Here is an 18,368-nt window from a genome sequence, read left to right as displayed (position 1 = left end):
AGTCCAGTCAGAGGCTCCACCCAACTTGGGAGCCAATCAGTAGCCCTGCCTTAGCGTGAAGCCCAGTCAGAAACCCATCTCACCTGAAAGCATGAGGATGAGCCCCACCCACCTAAAGAATCTTGCAGCAAGCCCCACCTGCTTACATATACTAAGAGCTGGCCTACCAAGAACCCCAGGATGGACTAAATGACAAAGGTCTATCCCTGCCAAGTAAACATATAAAGGCTGGAAGATGTAGCTGCTTCCTCAGATGTGCAAACACCAGTGCAAGAATACACGGATCATAAAGTCAGGGAAAAAATACACAACCAAACGAAACTAATAAAGCTCAAATGACTGGCCCTAAAGAAACAAAGATCTCTTAACTGATTGACAAATAATTCAGAATAATCCTCTACAAATTCTATAAACATGAAAACACTGAGAGACAACTAAACAAAATCAGAAAAAATACATTAAAAAAACTAGAATTTCAACCAAAAAAACCCCACCATTTTTTAAAAACAGAAATTCTAGAGATAAGAAATATAATGATTGAACTAATGAGTTCAATAAAGAACTTCGACAGCATACTAGGTCAAGCAGAAGAAAGAATCAATGAAGACAGGTCTTTTGAAATGTTCCAATCAGTTTTTTAAAAGAAATAAAGAGTGAAGAAGTCTCATAGGACTTATGAGACACCATTATGTGAAACTCCTGACCTCAAGTAATCCGCCCACCTTGGCCTCCCAAAGTGCCAGAATTACAGGTGTTAGCCACCTGCCTGGGCTGCTATATGGAATTTTATGTCATTTTTATGGTAATCACCAAGAATAAAACCTGTAATAGATAATAAAAATATTAAGAGAAAGGAATTGAAGCATGCCACCACAAAATAAAACATCAAATCACAAAGGAAGACAACAAGAGAAGAAGAAAGCAACAAAAATATAACAAAACAGGAAAAAATTAACAAAATGGCAACGGTAAGTCCTCACCTATCAATAATTACTTAAACCTAAATTAATTAAATTTTCTAATCAAAAGACATAGAATGGCTATCCTTTGATCCGCTGGGGGTTACAGTAGGGAGAGCCTTCCAGACTAGTCACTCTTTTTTTTTTTTTTTTGAGACGGAGTTTCGCTCTTGTTGCCCAGGCTGGAGTGCAATGGCGCGATCTCGGCTCACTGCAACCTCCGCCTCCTGGGTTCAGGCAATTCTCCTGCCTCAGCCTCCTGAGTAGCTGGAATTACAGGCACGCGCCACCATGCCCAGCTAGTATTTTTAGTAGAGACGGGGTTTCACCATGTTGAGCAGGATGGTCTCGATCTCTTGACTTAGTCATCCACCCGCCCGCCTCGGCCTCCCAAAGTGCTGGGATTACAGACGTGAGCCACCACGCCCAGCCTCAGACTAGTCACTCTCACATATACACAAGGTAGAGACTGGAAGGATTTTCTTTTATTTGTAGTAGTAACTTAGAAAAGCAGAGGAAACAAAACCCATCATAAGCAGTTTCCAAACCAAAAATTCGGGCACAATATCTAAAAAAAATTATTTCATTGTGAAACATTTTATTAAATCCTAATAGTAAATCACATTTATACATTCACTGAATCACTTTCAATAAAATAAATAATCGCACAAAACCAGAAGATTCAAAAATTTATATCAACATAAATATCACCACAAAAGCAGCAGTAGGCCGGATGCGGTGGCTCAAGCCTGTAATCCCAGCACTTTGGGAGGCCAAGGCGGGTGGATCACGAGGTCGAGAGATCGAGACCATCCTGGTCAACATGGTGAAACCCCGTCTCTACTAATGGTACAAAAAATTAGCTGGGCATGGTGGCGCATGCCTGTAATCCCAGCTACTCAGGAGGCTGAGGCAGGAGAATTGCCTGAACCCAGGAGGCGGAGGTTGCGGTGAGCCGAGATCACGCCATTGCACTCCAGCCTGGGTAACAAGAGCGAAACTTTGTCTCAAAAAAAAAAAAAAGCAGCAGTAACATATGCCTGTTAGAAAGCCTCACAGACAGGCTGCCCAGTACTCCAATGTTGGTGGTTTTTTAGAGCTGTACCAGGTCTGAGGCTGTGCTACTCATCTCTCTGTGAGGGTCACCATTAGAATATTCTGCAGCATGGCTGTCGCCACTTCACAGACGATTTCGAGAGGCTTGAATGTTGACTACATTTTTACTTTGTGATTTTATAATGTAACTCTCTATCCAACTTCTGGATTTCTCTTAAGAAATGATAAGTGACTTGACTATTGACTATTGGACGTCTTTGTCTTTTTCCTGTTTTGAAAAAGAAAATTGAGCCTATCTTTGATTTCTTACCTACTAATGGAAACATAACAGTGTAACCAGCTTTTAACTACAAAGATACTGCTATATTCTTCTGCATTTCTTCTCCGCCTCACAGTTTCTGTTATTTAGGACAATGACGCCAACTTGCTGAAAGCGATGGAGTGAGTCCACCTCAGGAGCGTATGTGTTAAATGATACAGAAATCGACCATTCCAAATCTTCCTCATGAAAGCTAAACTATTTGGACAACCTTGAAAACATTGATTTTTATATAATTTCAGGCATGTGAAATGCGTAGGCGAATCCCATTTAAGGCTCTATCTACATGGCAAGAAGCAATGTAAATTTCTGGATTATGTTAAATCAACTCAAATAGTCATTAATAAGCAGTGTAGAGATATCCATAAAGATAGCTCTACGCCATGCTTAAATCTTCTTCTAAAATGACACCAAAAAATGGTCTATTGAGTTTATTTGATCACTGACAATTCTCAAGTATTCGTTTTTATTCCATTGTCAGTACCTGAGCTTGCAACGTTTCTCATTTCTTCTGAGATCAAAACCACATGCACAATGCCCTTTAAAGGATAATTTGACAAGCTGATCTTTAATCTTTTGCTATAATGATTCATAGCAAAGAAATTTTTACTTTAATGGTAGCTCTTGGATACATTATTTCAGAGGAATTAGTCTAAAATAAATCCATGCAAGTTGTCTGGTAAGACATTTTGGATTAGAACCTTTCAAATATTCTACCTTGTCTTTATTTAGAGTTAACAGATTTGTGGTATATATACATTATGTTATCTTTCTTATGAAGATTTCAATGTCTTTAACTGAAGAAAAGTAAAATGTGAATTTTTGTGACTATATAGCTAGGTACAAATGGTCTTGATCAGCACTATCCAATATATTATTTATGAAATTCTTATATTTTCTATTAGCCACATTTTAAAATGTGAAACAAAAGAGTTAAAATCAATTTTCATGATGTTTTAACTCAATATATTCAAAATATTGCCATTTCAACATACAACAAATATTTTTAAATAGTTGAGATATTTTAATTATTTTTTGTACTGTTTTTGGAATCTGGTTGTGTTTTGCAAATACAGCACATTTCCGTTTGAACTAGACACATTTAAAGTGCTCCATCTCTACACGTAGTTAGCGGCTACCATCTTGGACAGTGCAGGTCTTGTTACAGCAGTGATTAAGAGGAGAAAATGAGCTTCAGATGGTTTAAGAGTTGGAGCTAATATGATACAATGAGAAAAAGATGGGGTTTTGTTCCTTACATTCAAAATCTAGTTTTTCCAATTAACTAAGAACCTTTAGAAAAATGGCCTTGAATCTCTCTGTTTGCATGTTTGTCAGAAACAGAAAATGATATTTCATCTGGTTATAGTTAAGATTAAATGAGGTAATGTGCATTAAGTCTTTGAAAATGCAGGAAGGCCAGTGTTCAGAGAATGGGACTCTCATGTGGGGCAGGAGCTTGAAAGAAAGAGAAATCCCAGGAATCCAAGAAACCCAGCTGGAAGTGAACTATTCTGGAACTAGATTTCCCTGGAGAGGTATGTTGGACAAAAGTTGCTGTGATGGTTACTGATGTGAAGACATATGCTTTCTGGTCCAGCAGCTGAGGGTCCTTGCCAGCTCCACAGACCACTGACAGCTGTTGATAGAAGCACACACTGCCCATGTAGAGTCCTCTGGGTCCAGGGAGTTGAATCTCTATCTGCAAGAGACTGGAACTCAGCGTTCACTGTACATGACTCAGATAAAACTGGGTTCTGGGCAGGGATTCACACTTTTTTTAATGACCTCAATAAGATGAGGTGGGAAAGATAACTTTCTAGTTCTATTGTTGTGTAAAACAAAAACCTGTAATTGTTTGAAATAACAAAGCAAGGAAAGCAAGGAATCTTTCCTAAAGGAGACAGTGGAAGGAAAAGTAACCTCAGAATGCCTAGTTGGTTCGATGCTAAATTGAGGGAAGGATGTACATTTTATAGGAAAAATAAAAAATCTGACTTTAATGTATAGTTGCTAAGCCATACAGCAAAGAGGTAACCTTACCCGGATGGAAATAAAATGTTCACGTTGCTGAAGTCATTATAGAGGAAAATGTGTATACAGGTACATAAAGAGGCAAATTAAAAAGAAGAGAAATGTGTGTTTGTTTCATCAAGTACCCAGAAAGGCAAGATAACCTGGAAAACAAACCTTAAAAATATGAAACATTATACATCCCTCAAGGGAGAAATTACAGAAATGTCTGTTTCTTGCTACCCAAATATCTTCTTCATAAGAATAACAATGCAACCATAAAGCTTTAGAGTATGTGTTAATGAATAAATAACGAAATGGATGAATATATAACTACTCAATAGAGCAGAACTAAAAGTTAGGAAAGAAGAGCAGAAGTAAAAGTTAGGAAAATAAGAAAAAGCGAAGAAAAATATAAATGCACGGGTCCCAGTGGTGAGAGAAAGAACGAATTCCCAGATGTAAGAAAACTATTAATATATCTTAAGGGACCAGGAAAAAAACAAACTGAAACATAGCAAACCCAGACTATAAAGTCAGAAGACAGCATTAACAGCAAAAACAGTTTAATATTTTGTTTTATTACATTTATTGTTTTTTGACGGTGATGGAATGGGTCTTATTACTGCTGGTATCCCTCTGCTTAAGGAAACTTCCTAAACAAACAAATATTAATTTGGAAGTAACCGTGTTCTAAGACAGATTTAATTCACAAAAAATAATTATCCTTTCTAGTGCGTTTTTTTGTTTTTTTTTTTGTTTTTTTGTTTTTTGTTTTTTTTTGTAAAAAAAAACTATTTTACCAAGTTGGAAATAGCTGAATTGGGAAAAAAGATTGAGAAGCAAGTGGCTTTTATTATTTAAATAAAATTGTAGAGGAAGCTGACTTCATTTTCTTGCCTGTGAAAATAGCTCAATGTTAATGACCATGTTCCACAGTGTCACCTAGTGGTGTTAAGGGACCAGATCCAGAGCGCAGGCGAACGCTGGGGAGATGTGTTAGCTCTTGGCTTCAAAAGCCTGCCATTTCAGAGAGCAATCTTCTCCTTTCATTCTAAGAGGGAGTTTAACAGGATTCACTGCTGGCCTCAGAGCTTGGTGATGAGGCTAATAGCTTCACCTATGCTGATGAGTTTCACAGCATTGGCCTGCTATTTTTACAAGCTTTAAGTCAGGGCTTTGAAATTCAGTTTGCACATATCTGATGTAAAACTGTGTGGTCTGGTAATTTTTTTTTAAAGATTTTTGGCCAAGAACAAGATAGAGAAACATATCAGACAAACAAATGCATGATCTTATGCAAACATTATCTCCAAGTTGTGCGGAAATGATGTGTATGCAAACAGCCTCGTTCTCCCATCATGCGGTCACTGTGTCTCCTTTTCTTTTCTTTTTTTTTTTTTTTTTTTGATGGAATTTTGAGAAAAATGAGATCAATGTTAGGCTTTGCAGAAGAGCTGGAACTTGAATTTGGTTTTAAAGATTGTGTAGAGCACAGAGAAGGCTGAGGGCTCTCTGAGCAGATGGGAAGGCTTGGCTCCCGGCAGAGAAAGGAGAAGTACATTGGGGTTGGGGTGATGTGAGGTTGCCTCTCCCATTTGAGAACTGCTGATCTGGTTGATATCCCTATCTCAGTGTCGTCCTTGGGTTTCTTGACCATAGTCGCTGGACCATAGTTGCTGCAGGGGTCCTAACTTCCTGAAGTCTCCATTCTTTGCTCAATACACAAACTTTCTCTTGTTGGAGAGGAAACAGAAGCATAGTTTAGCCCATATAATCCGACCTCCCTTTTTATTTTGAACTATAGTTTGGGCTGCTGCAACAAAAACACCATGGACTAGACAGTTTAAGCAACAGACATTTCCTCACAGTTCTGAAGACTGAAAAGTCCAAGATCAGGGTGCCAACTGATGGGCTTCCTGGAGACGTTTCTCTTCTTGGTTTGCAGAAAGACATCTTGTTGTATCCTAACATGGCAGAGAGAGCGCGCACTGTCACTGTGTCTCCTATGTTTGATTGTCACTTGATTACAAGATCATGGGCCTCACTGATGTGGCAGTGCGATTTGGTTCAAGACACTGTCCTTTGTTTCCAGGACCATCGCAACTGCCCCTTCACTGACTTACCTGCTACCTTAGTTCATTTTCCGTTGCTATAACAGAACACCACACATGGGGTACTTTATATAGGAAAGAGGCTTATTTTATTTTCTGGAGGCTAGAAATCCAAAAGCATGGAGCCAACATCTGGTGAGGGCCTCATGCTGCTTTATAACATGGCAGGAGGTATCTGTGGTGGAAGAGGAAGCCAAGGAAGCCAAATTCAAACTCACTTTTGTAACAACCCACTGTCATGGTAACTAAATCCCTCCCATGAGATCTAACTCACTCCTGTGGGAACAGCATTAATCCCTTCATAAAGGCAGAGCCCCTGTGACCCAAAGGGGTTTTAGAGGTCCCACCACATCTCAATACCACATTTCAGACCAAATTTTAACACAGTTCTTAAGGAGGAACAAACTATATCCAAACCATAGCACCTTCTGCCATCCCAGACCCCTCCGAATTTATTCCCCTCATTGCTGCCAGTCCACTTTCTGAAACAACAATTTGATTGCATTATTCTCTGCTTAAACCCTTGATGGATTTCTTTTTGACCTCAGCATAAAGTTCAAATTCCTCAAGGGACATGTATGACTCTTCAGGACCCACCGCTACCCACCTCCCAGGTTTGACTCCTACTACTACGACTCAGATCCAAGCCCAGCCAGACCAAGCATTATGGGATGCACACCTAGGCCCTCGCTCATGTGACTCCTACTGCTAGAATGCTCTTCCCCTCCCCGTCTTCACCTGTGTTATTCCTGCTCATTCTTTGTCCTTCTCAAACCTCAAACTTGGGTTCAGTACCTTTTCCGCATTCTAGAGTATTCCACATGATCTATCCTGTGATATTTCGTATACTGTTTCTACAAACAGACAAATTTAATTTTTTTTTTTTTTTTTTTTTTTGAGACGGAGTTTTTCACTCTCGTTACCCAGGCTGGAGTGCAATGGCGCGGTCTCGGCTCACCGCAACCTCCGCCTCCTGGGATCAGGCAATTCTCCTGCCTCAGCCTCCCAGATAGCTGGTATTACAGGCATGCGCCACCATGCCCAGCTAATGTTTTGCGTTTTTAGTAGAGACGGGGTTTCACCATGTTGACCAGGATGGTCTCGATCTCTCGACCTCGTGATCCACCCGCCTCAGCCTCCCAAAGTGCTGGGATTACAGGTTTGAGCCACCGCGCCCGGCCGACAAATTTAATTTTTCTAAAGGTTCTTAGTTAATTGGGGGGACTAATTTAATTCTAAAAATTCTTGAGAAATATTTTCCAGTAAAAATATCACATTGATATGCAGAAGAATTATCTAAAAATTAATCACAAAATCTTAAATCAATACAGAACAGTTCTCAAATATCTATGAAAGTTATTTCACTTTAGAAAATTCCTATTTAAAATTATTTTCACTATACTGCACATATAAAATGTGTTCTGATTTTTTGAGTTTAAAGAAAGCCATTTTTTGATGTTAATTTACCTATGAATTCCTTCCAAGTTGTCTTTATGAAGAAATTGATGGCTTAGATATTATTTCTCTTTTCACAATGAAAACGACCAACTGATATTTGGAAATGTGCTCAATGCCACCCTGGTTAAATGCTGGTGGTTTCCAATTATGTACTGGCTTCCTTTGCTCTACCTCCTAGAATACTGGTATGAAAAGAATTTTTAGTGACATGAATGATCTAAGAATATAATTATTTAATATATTTGGTGTTTAATACAAAAGATATTTTAATGTTCTTTTCACTTCTATCAAAGTAAAGGAAGAAAGTAAAAGAGTTGGGTAATAAAATGTGATATAAAGTTTTATTTCAGGTCTTACAGGACATGTTTTGGGGCAATAAATTTTTATGCTGTATGTCAGTATTTTTGTTGGAACTACTAACAACTCCATTAGCAGATGGAAATTCTCTCACTCGATGTATCAAACCTGTGAATCTCCTCCTCAGATAAATTTTATATAGAATATTTTTCATATTTATATGAAACAGAGACTAAGTGGGCTTTTAAATATCTTTAGTGGCCTTTGTAAATATCTTCATGGAAGATAAAGTCTGCTTCATAAAGGAACAGTACTTCTGCCATTAATGTCTGAATTTTCTTGTTTGTAGCAGTCTAATGGTATTTTATGATACCTGAAAAGAAGCTTTCATATTTTGTGCAACCCTCGAGATAGCAAACTTCAAAAAGACCCAGAGAGTAAAGTGAATATATACTTTCCACTATGCCTACTGAAATGCTGAGCATAAGTCACATATACAACTATTTGATTTATAAAGTATATCCTTCATGCTCTTACTTAAGTTGGAATCCAACTATTCATTGAATAAGAATGGAAATATGGGGGCCGGACGCAGTGGCTCACGCCTGTAATCCCAGCACTTTGGGAGGCCGAGGCCAGCGGATCACGAGGTCAAGAGATCAAGACCATCCTGGTCAACATGGTGAAACCCCGTCTCTACTAAAAATACAAAACATTAGCTGGGCATGGTGGCACATGCCTGTAATCCCAGCTACTCAGGAGGCTGAGGCAGGAGAATTGCCTGAACCCAGGCGGCAGAGATTGCGGTGAGCCGAGACCGCGCCATTGCACTCCAGCCTGGGTAACAAGAGCAAAACTCCGTCTCAAAAAAAAAAAAAAAAAAAAAAAAGAATGGAAGTATGGAATTCGGATTTTTGGATTCTAGTTCCCTCTTGCTAACTACCCGTGTGATCAGGCACAGAATCTTTTATTTTTCTGGGGCCTTGGGTTTCTCTGCTGTGAAATGAGTTGAACTAGATGATTTCTAAGATCTCATTTTCACAAAGCCTGAAAAGTGATTAAATGAATTATATAAAAATTATACATCACATCAACAGAATGTTTTTCTTCCTTGAGCCACCAAGATTTTATATTTTAATAATTCAGAATTTGCCTAGAATGCTTTCTGCCAGGTTTTTGCCCCTGTGTGAACTGAAAAATAAAGTTAAATGGAATCTACTTGGAGGAAGTATTGATCTTATTTTTCTGTAAGATTACAACCTGAAGAACAGTGTCTATTATTGTAGCATTCGGTTAGAATTCCAATTATACACCTGCTTGCCAAAATTTCCCAAAATGTATTCTCTTGAACACTAGCTCTGCATGAGTTAACAGACACTCTCCTCTCACAGAAAGAGTCCTGATGTCAAATAATTTTGAGAAATGGTGGATCGGCAAAATTAAACCAGTCTCATTACCACATTCAGAACATTAAACTTGTGAATGCTAATTTGATTCTCCAATACAGAAATGTAGTGTGCTGTAAAGGACGGGGTGGCCTGCTGCCATCAGTAGGTAACCCCCTCCCACCACATATAACTCCCAGCTTGAGTAATCAGATTTTGACCCGAGAAACCAGGTATGTAGATGCTAAACCACACACAGATTTATTAGGAGTAGTAGAGAGGGCAGATCTTGAACCAGTCCCAAAATGTTTCATTTAAGCAATTTGAAGTTTAATTTAAAGAAAGACTCTCTACAAACAAGAGATAAGCAAATATGGAAAGGACTTTTCTGGAGGCAGTGGGCTGTGTTCACAGGAAATGTTCACACTGAGGTCATCAAGAATTGCAGAAACCACATACTCTGGGCATTTCCCAGGGGAAAGGTGGGTTGTGCTTTTGATTAAAGGGACCCTGTTCATCAATACGGATACCTTGTGAAGGTCAGGTGCTTACTCAGCCAGGGCTCTCATGGCAGGGCTCTGCTACCCAGTCATTTTGCTGGAAGGCTGTGGGGTGGTACCCACTCCAGGGTCAGAGCTCATTGGTACAGCCTCAGGGACCTAGCTAACCATGAGGCCAAGGGAGGCATATCACTCCCACTGAAGCTCATCCTAACCTCAGCATGTTCTTCCCCTGCTACCATGGATACCCAGCCAGCCTGACCCCATGTACTGCTCACAGAACAAAATTCAGAAATAGGCTCCACTGAGTTTAGAAATTAGAACACAGCTTTTGGAGTCAGATTCCCTGGGTTAGTATTCTCAGCAGTGATATGATCTATCTGTATCCCAGTTTCCCCATCACAAATGAGGGGATTATTTGAAGAGCTACTATGGAGTCATTTGAGAACTGAATGAGTTAGTCCACATGAAACCATTCATAGACATTATTATTACTTTGCTTTACTACAGCAGATTCAATTTTTTAAATATTTCTAAATTTATTCTATTTGAATCTTATAAAACACTATAAATTAGGGCAAATGTAGAGTGTTCTTTTTAGAGGAAATTAAAGCACAAAGCAGCTGAATGACTTAGATGGTTAAGAGCTTCAGAATCAGGGATAATTGGTTTTGAATCAGATTCTACCACCTACTGGCCCTATGACCTTTAGTAAGTGACATAACCTGTCTGTATCTCTATTCGCTCATCTCTAAAAGAGAAATACCAATGGCATTTACTTTATAATGTTGTGAGAAATCAGAGTTAGTAAATGTCAAAGCATTTATGGCAATTCTCGGCAAATAAGAAGTCCGTTTTATCGTTGCTTTGACTATTTCTCCCCTAATCCATCTTACTCGGTCCCTTCTGCCCCAATGCTTGGTATAATACTTGGTACATAATAGGAGAAAAATAACATTTCATTGAATAAAAATGATTTTATGAAGGAAGTGGGGCTTGGGTTGGCCTCGTGGATGACTAGAATTTAAATATGTGATGGAAAACACATTAGCATTTTTATAGGTGACAGAAGAAAGAATATATATTATACATGGCCGGTGATGAGGACTTCTCCCACTATGTTCGAGTTTCCCGACCATGAGATGACTCCACATGCACTACCATCTGAGGCCACCCATGGACCCGCCTCAGTGGGGAGGGTGGGTGTCCTTAGGAGCCCCTCTGAGCAGGCCTGCTCTCTGTCACCCCACAGGCATGCTGCCCCACAAGACCAAGCGAGGCCAGACCGCCTTGGACCGCCTCAAGGTGTTTGACGGCATCCCACCGCCCTATGACAAGAAAAAGCGGATGGTGGTTCCTGCGGCCCTCAAGGTCGTGCGTCTGAAGCCTACAAGGAAGTTTGCCGATCTGGGCCGCCTAGCTCACGAGGTTGGCTGGAAGTACCAGGCAGTGACAGCCACCCTGGAGGAGAAGAGGAAGGAGAAAGCCAAGATCCACTACCGGAAGAAGAAACAGCTCATGAGGCTACGGAAACAAGCCGAGAAGAACGTGGAGAAGAAAATTGACAAATACACAGAGGTCCTCAAGACCCATGGACTCCTGGTCTGAGCCCAATAAAGACTCTTAATTCCTCAAAAAAAATATATATATATATTATACATATACTCCTGGATTTATACATTTGCTAGTATACATTTACTCCTGAATTTAACACATTCAACCTTGAATTATTTAATTTTCTCCATTTCCGCTTAATTAATGGCAAAACCTATTCAAAGCAGATTATAAAATATAGCTTTACCTTACACATATATATGTTTTATGTGTTTGCTGTAAGTTTCATTTTATATAATCAGGCATCAAACTGAATTCATCATCATAAGACATTGTGGGAAAAAAGCAAACTCAAAACCCTTGGGGATATTGCTCAGATGCATTATAAGAAATGGTCCACAATAATTTCACAGAGAACTTCCATTTTATCAAAATTTTATTTTTGCCAAGCGAGTCCAGTTACAACTCTGCTTCTATCAGTAACTTGGGATTTTTTTTTTTTTTTTGGTTACAGGCAAAACCTCATATGTTTAATCTGCCTGGAGTAAAATTCCTTCTTCAACGGTCAAAGAAACAGCTAAGCTATTATTATGGTTTTTACTTATTATTTGCTACCAGTCCTTGAGTATTTTGATTTTTTTGTTCTGTACATGTCTGCCATTGCCGGTGGAGGTACAGTAAGCATATTGTGGCATAATTAACAGTGAATGCTCTTCAGAAAGTACAAAAGTATTTTTTGTTTTGTTTCATTTTGTTTTATTGTAGCCCTTTCCACCCTGTAACACAATAGTCAAATACCAATGCAGAAGGACAAGCAACCTGCAGGACATTGCTGTCCATGTTGTTGGCATCAGATCACCCCCTTGTTTCTAACACTCCAGAGGATCAGCTGAGATTCTCGCTGTCAGACTTGACCTAATCACTCCCGTTTGTATCCCTCCCTCTCCAATTTTTTCTATTCATGGATAATTGTATCCACTGGGCTCTTTCTTCCTTTCTGCCATAATTCTTAACAACTTCAGTATCCACACAGATGATTGATTCAGCATCTTGGCCTCTCAAATCTTCAAGCTCTTTGTTTCCAATGACCCACCACTTCCTCCCACCTCAGCAGCACATCTGGAATCTTTAAAAGGCTCTCTTCTGGATAACCACAGCCTTTCCTTCCAGCCCTTCTACCCCGTAGTGCCACCCAAGGAATTGTTGGGCCTACCAAAGCATCAACCCAACCATTTTCCTATTCTCAACCTTCTTCTGGTGCCCTTCTGCCCCGTCTAACCCAGCATACACCCCAGGGACCATGATTATAAACTTGGTCCCCTCAGTCCTGCCTTCCTCCCTTCACTGGCCTTGCAAAGCTGAAAGTTACTTAAGCCCCACTAGCCACATGCTTTCCACCTGCACCCAAGCAGCTCAGTAACACCAGAGCAAATACACAACTAATCAGACCAGCTTCTCTTTAAGTTCATAGAGAGGCTCTCGAATGAGCACACAACCCTGTTTGGCACTCCTAGCATATTTCAAATGTTTGCCTGGACATTGCTTCATATGTTACTGAAAGAAATAGAGACAATCAGATGGGCACAGAATTGGCTCACTTTACCTGGACTCACCTACATTAAGAATATCGCTAGTGGGTGCAATAGTTGGATCAAGATAGAGAATATTTTTTTTTAAATTGCATTTCAGGTTTTGGGGTACATGTGAAGAACATGCAAGATTGTTGCATAGGTACACACATGGCAGTGTGATTTGCTGCCTTCCTTCCCCTCAGCTTTATCTGTCATTTCTCCCCATGCTATCTCTCCCCACCTCCCCACCCCCCGTCCCTCCCCCATTTCCCCCCAACGGACCCCAGTGTGTAGTGCTCCCCTCCCTGTGTCCATGTGTTCTCATTGTTCAACACCCGCCTATGAGCAAGAACATGTGGTGTTTGATTTTCTGTTCTTGTGTCAGTTTGCTGAGAATGATGGTTTCCAGGTTCATCCATGTCCCTACAAAGGACATGAACTCATCGTTTTTGATGGCTGCATAATATTCCATGGTGTATATGTACCACATTTTCCCTGTCCAGTCTGTCATCGATGGGCATTTGGGTTGGTTCCAGGTCTTTGCTATTGTAAACAGTGCTGCAATGAACATTCATGTGCATGTGTCCTTATAGTAGAATGATTTATAATCTTTTGGATATATACACAGTAATGGGATCGCTGGGTCAAATGGGATTTCTAAATTTAGGTCATTGAGGAATCGCCACACTGTCTTACACAATGGATGAACTAATTTACACTCCCACCAACAGTGTAAAAGTGTTCCTATTTCTCCACACCCTCTCCAGCATCTGTTGTCTCCAGATTTTTTAATGATCGCCATCTAACTGGTGTGAGATGGTATCTCAATGTAGTTTTAAAAGTATAACTACATTTTTCATTTCCTGAATTTGTTAATTGAAAATACTATACCTGCAATAAAGGCAGGCTACTTGGCACGATCTTTTAAATCTTCATTAGATTTGTTTTAAAAAACACTGCTACATTATCCTACAGTTAAGCATATTCCTATGTGTTTGGATAAAAAATTCCAGCATTATTTGAAGGTGAAGGATCCGTGGCAACAAGAAACTGATCTATATAGGGAACAGGGTTCTGTTCTTGTAACTGTGTCTTTGATTTTTTTAAATAAATGAGTTGGATGAAGATACACAAAGCCAGCTTATCAGATTCACAAATAGCAGAAAGTTGAATGCAAAAACTAATATGCTGGATCAAAAGACAATGGTAGAAATCTAACATGCTACAAGCATGGGCCAAAACAAGATAAAACTTAACAAGAATAAATATAAAAATGTTCACTTAGGTTTAAAAGCAAGTCTGTGATACAAGTTGAGGATGTAGAACACTGAATTAACAGAAAAAAAATAAACGTACAAAATGCAACAAACCACCACGGCACATGTATACCTATGTAACTAACCTCCACATTCTGCACATGTATCCCAGGACTTAAACTTTTTTTTAAAGTATAAAAGTTTTGTTGCATTTATATAAAATTTACGTTCATCACAAATAAAGTAATAGACTTCCCCTTTATTCCATCCTAGGCACAGGGTAGACCTCGGCTGGAGAACAGGATTTAATTCTGTGGATTTGATTTCAAGAGAGATGTAAAGTCTATAGCTCATCAAATAAAGGCGAGACAGGATAGGGTAGCATGGAGACCTTGTGGTGAGTGTGAAGCACATATCTGAGGGGCTACAGAGCAGGCCCTGCAGTGGCTGAAAGACAAATCTGAGGCCATCTGGCATAGTTGAGTCTGGTGTCCACCAGCTTCCCAGCTCTGCAAGTGACTCATGTAACCTCTCCAAGCCTCAGTGGCTTTACCTACAGAAACATTTGGGAGGGGATATTATTAATAGGAGCAAGCACTTCATGAAAATGGTGTGGAAACTAAATGAGAAGACAATCCATTTGAAGAAATTAGCCTAGTCCTGGCACATAATAAGTACTCCACAAATACCTGTTATTGGACAAGGGCAGAGCTGGCAGAAGGCATAGAATAAAAGCAGATTGCTTCTGCATAGCCCAAAGTGGGTACTTCCAAAGTTCAGTATGTTTTATATTCAGATCATATTTCTTTGTTTTACATAGTTATTTTGGGAGGCTCTTTGGTTGCTTGTTTTTGCATTTTGTGTTTTGTTTTTGTTGTACTTTTTAATCTGGCAATTTTAGTTCTAGTTAGGGAGGAAAGTGGATAATACTATGTTTTTTCTACATTCAGCCCAGAGAACAGAGGGAGAGAAGTCGCTCTGCACATATCAGGTGTTATGATAATAAGAATCATGACGGGGAGACAAACACAAGGAAACTGTCAAGACCTGCCTGGTTTCCGTCCCCCAGAGTCTCATTCCGAAAACCTTCTTTGCTCCTGCTTTGGAGATGTGAGTTTTGTTTACACAGGGGTGATATTTCCTGACCTGTTATAGTCAGGAGGACTGGAGGACAGACAGTAATTGCCTGTGGGAGAGACTCAATGCAGTTGTTTGTCGTAAGCCCCTGCCACCGTGTAGCTTGTCCCAGGCAGAGAGCTGTGAGCCTCTCCTATCATCTGTCAGGAATGATGTCGCAGGGCCTCACTGCTCCATTTAATAGGGTATTGTGGCCTCAGATCCTCTCACTGATGTTAACCATGTTCTCCCCTTATTTGTCCCTAGAGAAGAAAAAGAAGTGCTAATCACTTCTTCAGAAACAGCACATGCTGCAAAACTAGCCAGATGCCTCAATTCCATCTTCTTCTCTAGATCTCCTCTGAGAGACTTAGTCCATTTTCTATTGTTGTAACAGAACGCCACAGACTACATAATTTGTAAAGAAAAGAAATTTCTTACATTTCTGGAGGCTGGGAAGTCCAAGAACATGGCACCAATATCTGGTGAAGGTTTTCTTGCTGCATCACAACACGGTGGAGGACATCACACAGCAAGAGGGCCAGAGTGTGCGTATCAGCTCAGCCGCTCTTCTTTTTATAAAGCCACAAGTCTCATGACAGTGGTGGCCCTAGCTTGATTACCTTATCTAATACTAATTACCTCTCAAAAGTCCCACCTCAAATCAACATACATATTTGGGGATTAAGTTTCCAGTGCATAAAATCTGGGGTACAGATTCACAATAGCACGCATATTACCATGCTGCTCAATGCATTTCCACTCTCCTCTGTTTGACTTCTCAATTGGTCTCTTTAGAAATGTCTTTCTTGAAAGCGTATACACTATTGGGGGGAATGTAGATTAATACAGCCTCTATGAGAAACAGTATGGAGATCTTTCAAAGAACCAAAAATAGAACTGCCCTTTAATCTAGCAATCCCACTACTAGGTATCTACCCAAAGGAAAAGAAATTACTATATAAAAAGACCCTTGCACTCATATTTATGGCAGCACTATTCATAATAGCAAAGTCATGGAATCAACCTAAGTGTCCATCAGTGGGTGATGTGTACCATGGAGTACTATCAGCCATTAAAAAGAATGCAATTATGTCTTTTGCAGCAACATGGATGGAACTGGAGGCCAAATCCTTAGTGAAGTGACTCAGAAACAAAAGTAAAAACCATATGTTCTCATCTATAAGTGGGAGTGAAACAGTGGGTACACATGAACATAGGGAGTGAAACAACAGACACTGGAGACTTCGAACAGCAGAGGTGAAACATCACCTATTTGGTACTAAGTTCACTACTCAGGTGATGGGTACACTCGAAGCCCAGGCTTCAGCACTTCAAAATACATCCATGTAACACAACTGCACTTGTACCCCTACATCCATAAAAATTAAAAATTTAATTTCAAAAAGAGAAAAGAAAAAAAAAATGCCTTTCTTGTCTTCTTCTCTCTCTCTAGACTGCTTCACTCACTTTCTTCTGTCCTTTGGAATTAAATTTCATGAAAGAATGCTTCTCAGAGCCAGACAGAGGAAGTGCTGTGGTCATGTTCTGTTCTTTAGTTGGTGATGGGTGGTGATACTCATTTCAAGACTGTGTCTTACAGCTTACCTGTGTGTTACATATGTGCTTTTATAAACATCAATTAAGACAAAAGAAAAAAATAGTAGACTTCATGTGTCTCTGTTGCCTTCTTGCATATTTGCTCCTTAACACACAGGAATCTGGACCCTTCCCCAGAACTCCATTGAAATTTCTCTGTTAATGTGACCAATGGCCTCTTCATCACTAGGTAGCTGTTCTTATTTTGCTGGAACTCTATGAGGTACCTGATGGGATTAAGACTCCATGACTCTCTTTTCCCCAGTTTTATTAGAGTATAATTGACAAAACTGTATATATTTATGGTATACATGATGTTTATGTAGATTTTATTTAGTCAAGTTAATTAACATATTAATTAACTCAGATAGTGTTTGTTTGTTTAAGGTCTACTCCCATGACTCTTTTTTTTTTGAGACGGGGTTTCGCTCTTGTTACCCAGGCTGGAGTGCAATGGCGTGATCTCAGCTCACCGCGACCTCCGCCTCCTGGGTTCAGGCAATTCTCCTGCCTCAGCCTCCCGAGTAGCTGGGATTACAGGCACACACCACCATGCCCAGCTCATTTTTTTTTTGTATTTTTAGTAGAGACAGGGTTTCACCATGTTGACCAGGATGGTCTCCATCTCTTGACCTTGTGATCCACCCACCTCGGCCTCCCAAAGTGCTGGGATTACAGGCGTGAGCCACCGCACCGGGCCCCCATGACTCTTAAATGTGTTGCTTCCTGTATTCTGGACAACCTCTCTCCACCCTAGTTTGCCATTTTCTCAATATTTCTTCCCAGATCCTCTTTTTCTGCTTCAATACCTGTAGCAGATGCTGTTGGTTAGCTAGTCAGCCTTCGTTTCCAGTGGCCTCCTCCCTGACCACTTCCCAGGCAGGATAGGCCATTAAGAGAGCTCTGATGAATGAGGCTTATGCGGGAGGCCATAAGGTTTACAGTGAGGCTTTGCTTTCCGGATACTTTCACTATTCTCCTTCCCTCCTGCTAGAATGCAGACAGGATGACTGGAATCACCCCGGCAAACCTTTAACTAGATGCAAAAGGAAAACGTAAGTTAAAGAGATTTCTACACTGACTAAATCCCCAACTCAAGACTTTATAAAAAAGGATAAAATCCCATTTTTTTAAAGCCACAATTCAGGCTTTCAGTTGGAGCCAAATGCAA

At 39.9% G+C, this 18,368-nt stretch overlaps 1 protein-coding gene and 1 non-coding gene across 2 annotated transcripts; both read left to right on the top strand.

Moving 5' to 3' along the window:
* Window positions 1-11,191: 11,191 nt before the first annotated feature.
* LOC120365823 (small nucleolar RNA Z195/SNORD33/SNORD32 family) lies at window positions 11,192-11,275 on the top strand. Its single transcript, XR_005580667.1, has one exon. It is a non-coding gene; the product is annotated as a small nucleolar RNA Z195/SNORD33/SNORD32 family (small nucleolar RNA).
* On the top strand, window positions 11,194-11,742 carry LOC101028422 (putative ribosomal protein uL13-like). The gene has a single exon (XM_039473341.2). The coding sequence runs from the start codon at window positions 11,254-11,256 to the stop codon at window positions 11,707-11,709; it is 456 nt and encodes a 151-aa protein (XP_039329275.2). The 5' UTR covers window positions 11,194-11,253; the 3' UTR covers window positions 11,710-11,742.
* Window positions 11,743-18,368: the final 6,626 nt, after the last annotated feature.

Source organism: Saimiri boliviensis, chromosome 16, assembly GCF_048565385.1.
Source record: "Saimiri boliviensis isolate mSaiBol1 chromosome 16, mSaiBol1.pri, whole genome shotgun sequence".
NCBI classification, from domain to species: Eukaryota; Metazoa; Chordata; class Mammalia; order Primates; family Cebidae; genus Saimiri; species Saimiri boliviensis.
Note: the sequence above shows the minus strand (reverse complement) of the source record. Positions and strands in the feature narration are given on the sequence as shown.

Coding starts and splice junctions, on each gene's coding strand:
- LOC101028422 (XM_039473341.2), top strand. CDS start 11,254: ATGCACTACCATCTGAGGCCACCCATGGACCCGCCTCAGTGGGGAGGG.